The sequence below is a fragment of the Euprymna scolopes genome, chromosome 27 (assembly GCF_053919585.1).
Source record: "Euprymna scolopes isolate OS-2025 chromosome 27, ASM5391958v1, whole genome shotgun sequence".
In the NCBI taxonomy this organism is placed as follows: domain Eukaryota; kingdom Metazoa; phylum Mollusca; class Cephalopoda; order Sepiida; family Sepiolidae; genus Euprymna; species Euprymna scolopes.
In genome coordinates this window covers 34,029,027-34,031,804 of record NC_136508.1, presented here as the reverse complement: position 1 = coordinate 34,031,804, position 2,778 = coordinate 34,029,027, and the positions used below count along the sequence as shown (strand labels likewise).

At 45.7% G+C, this 2,778-nt stretch overlaps 1 protein-coding gene across 1 annotated transcript; it reads right to left on the bottom strand.

Annotated features, from left to right (window-relative positions):
* Window positions 1-824: 824 nt before the first annotated feature.
* Window positions 825-1,226, bottom strand: LOC145248697 (uncharacterized). Its single transcript, XM_080110353.1, has one exon. It carries the CDS (start codon window positions 1,224-1,226, stop codon window positions 825-827), a length of 402 nt encoding a protein of 133 aa, XP_079966479.1.
* Window positions 1,227-2,778: the final 1,552 nt, after the last annotated feature.

The following is a 2,778-nucleotide window of genomic DNA, read 5'->3' as shown; positions in this document are numbered from 1 at the left end:
ATGGTTTGTTCAACTCATCTCTAACCTATGTTTCAACTAAGAAGCAAAAATAAAATAAGTGATGTTTTTTCAAGGAAGCCCCCCCCCTTATTCTTTGAATTACCGTTCACATTTTATTTTTGTGAATGTGGCTCGCCCCTGAGCAGTAGCTGCTGGCAGTTACACTCCCCCAAATCGCCATTGTGATTTCTCAATAACAGTGGCGATTTCCACAGTGCTGCCATCACCCTCACAGAATTCTCTAGCTGTTTTCCACAAGAATGACTAACTTTTGTATGGGTCATTCAACAATAGATGGGCCAATCAAACGTTTTTCTTGTTTGTGTTCTTCTCTCTCCCATCTGAACTTTGACTCTTCATACAAGGCCATCGTTATCATGGCATGCTTCGAGAACTCTAGCTAGTCGCCATTCATTCCGAGGGATTTCTTCTTCCTTGACAACCACCACATCACTAGCTTGCATATTTCGCCTTGGAGTGTGCCACCGTTACCGGAGAGTGATGTTGGCAAGATATTCTTTCCTCCACCAACTCGAGAACTGTTCAACCAAGTATTGCGCCCATCGTCAATGCTTTCTGATGTACAGATTTTCCTTGATAAATTCACCAGGTGGGGGCAGGGGAATGGAGGACTTCATAGTGAGCAAATGGCTGGGTGTCAATGGCTCCACACTGGTAGGATCATTGATATTGCTTACAGTGAGAGGACAACTATTCATGATAGCCATGGCCTCGTAAAGGAAAGTCCTCAAGGAAGAATCATCCATTCTTCCACCACTGTGTCTGAGAACCGAGTCTAGAACGTTTCTTACTGTCCTGATTTGTCATTCCCATATGCCTCCGGCATAGCTTGAGCTTGGTGCATTCATAACGAATTCACACTCTCTGTCTGTTAGGTATGTAGTTATTTTTTCTTTATTCATCTCCTTCAGTGCCCTTCCTAATTCATTCTTTGCCCCAACAAAATTTGGTCCCCGGTCTGACCGAATGTGTCTCACTGTTCCTCGGATGGCAATAAAACACTGAAGGGCATTGAAGAAGGAATCCGTTGTCATGTCATCCAGCATCTCAACGTGAACTGCTCTGGAACACAAACACGTCAGGAGGAGACCATACCGTTTATGTTCCTTGCGACCTTGCTTGCTATAAAATGGGCCAAAACAGTCCATGCCACAGTAAGTGAACAGTGGCGAGGGGGTGACGCGATCCACTGGGAGCTCTGCCATCTGTTGTTCCTCGGTTGGTCTGTGGGTTCTTCTGCATGGGACACACTGCCTTATGTACTGTGCAACTACTCTACTACCACCTATTATCCAGTACCCATTGGCTCTGAGCTCATTCAGTGTCTGTCCACAGCCTTGGTGCTTTACCTTTTCATGATAGTGTGTGAGAATAAGGCAGGTAACATTGCATAGGTCCAGGTGATCTTCTCAGTCTTCCTCCCACTCTTAGTATGCCATCCTGTACGATGGGATTGAGTTGGTACAGATTGTGATTGCAAGGTAGACTTCCAGATCTCTGGCTGAACAAACTCAGCGCATTCATAAAGGCATCCTGTTGTGTAAGTCTGATCAAAGTGAGTGCGGCCTTCCTTCTTTCTTCCACACTTAGGGGGTCAATGGACTTCCTTCCAGCCAATCATTGAATCCGAGCGATTGCCTTCACTGCTGTGGTCCACTTAGAAAAAGCCTTGAATCATTCCATGATGTCAATCCGTCCAGTGGAGTCAGTTTTGAACACCTGGATGGACTTGACCTCAGGATCTCCTACTAACAGTTCCACAGTTTCCTGTCTGGTGACTATTTCTCTCTTCCACAGGAATTTGGGTCCCGTGAACCAGTTTGAGTTCCATCACACTGAGGCCTCTGGATGCATGGTCCGCAAGGTTCTCTGAGGTATCGATGTCGTGCCATTGCTTAGGATCAGTGGCCTCACGGATTCTCTGGACACGGTTGGCCACAAAGACATGAAATCTTCAGGCGTCATTTTTGATATAGCCAAAAACAACACGAGAATCCGTCCAGAAGTATTCTCTATCGATCTTGAGTTCTAGTTCTTCCTTCAGCATACCACTGATTGTAGCGGAAACTGTAGCTGTGGTTAGTTCCAGTCTTGGCATTGTAACTATTTTCGTGTGTGCGACTCTAGCTTTACTTATTATCAAGGCACAGTATACCTGATCCTCGCCTACAAATCTGATGTAGGAGCACTGACCATATCCTTGAGTGCTGGCATCTGAGAAGTGATGCAGTTAAGCCCTCTGTATCTTTCCAAAGTCGGTTGGTGTAAAGGACCTTGGGATCTGGATTTTCTCAAGATTTGTCAAGTCGTTCACCCAGCTGTCCAATTTTGGCTTCAATTCATTTGGGAGAGGTTCATCCCAACTGATACCTCTCTGGCACATCTCTTGTAACACCCTTTTACCTTGTAAAACAAATGGGGCCAGGAAGCCCAGTGGATCATATATGGAGGCCACTGTGGACAAGACACCACGCCTAGTAGCTGGTTTATTGTTGAGTGATCCCCCTGTACTGGAAGATCATCGTGGTCAAAGTCTACATTCCTACTCCAGCAGCGTGGTCCTTTGCATCAATAGGTTCCAGCACTCGTCTATCATTTGAGATGAATTTATGAAGACGCAACCTTCCTTTGGCACACAAGGCCTGAGCTTCCTTCACCAACTTAACTGCTTCACCGACGGATTCCAAGCTAATGAGACTGTCGTCCACGTAAAAGTTCCTTCTAATAAAGCTGGATGCAGCTGGGTATTTTCTCTCA

Coding starts and splice junctions, on each gene's coding strand:
- LOC145248697 (XM_080110353.1), bottom strand. CDS start 1,226: ATGGCAGAGCTCCCAGTGGATCGCGTCACCCCCTCGCCACTGTTCACT.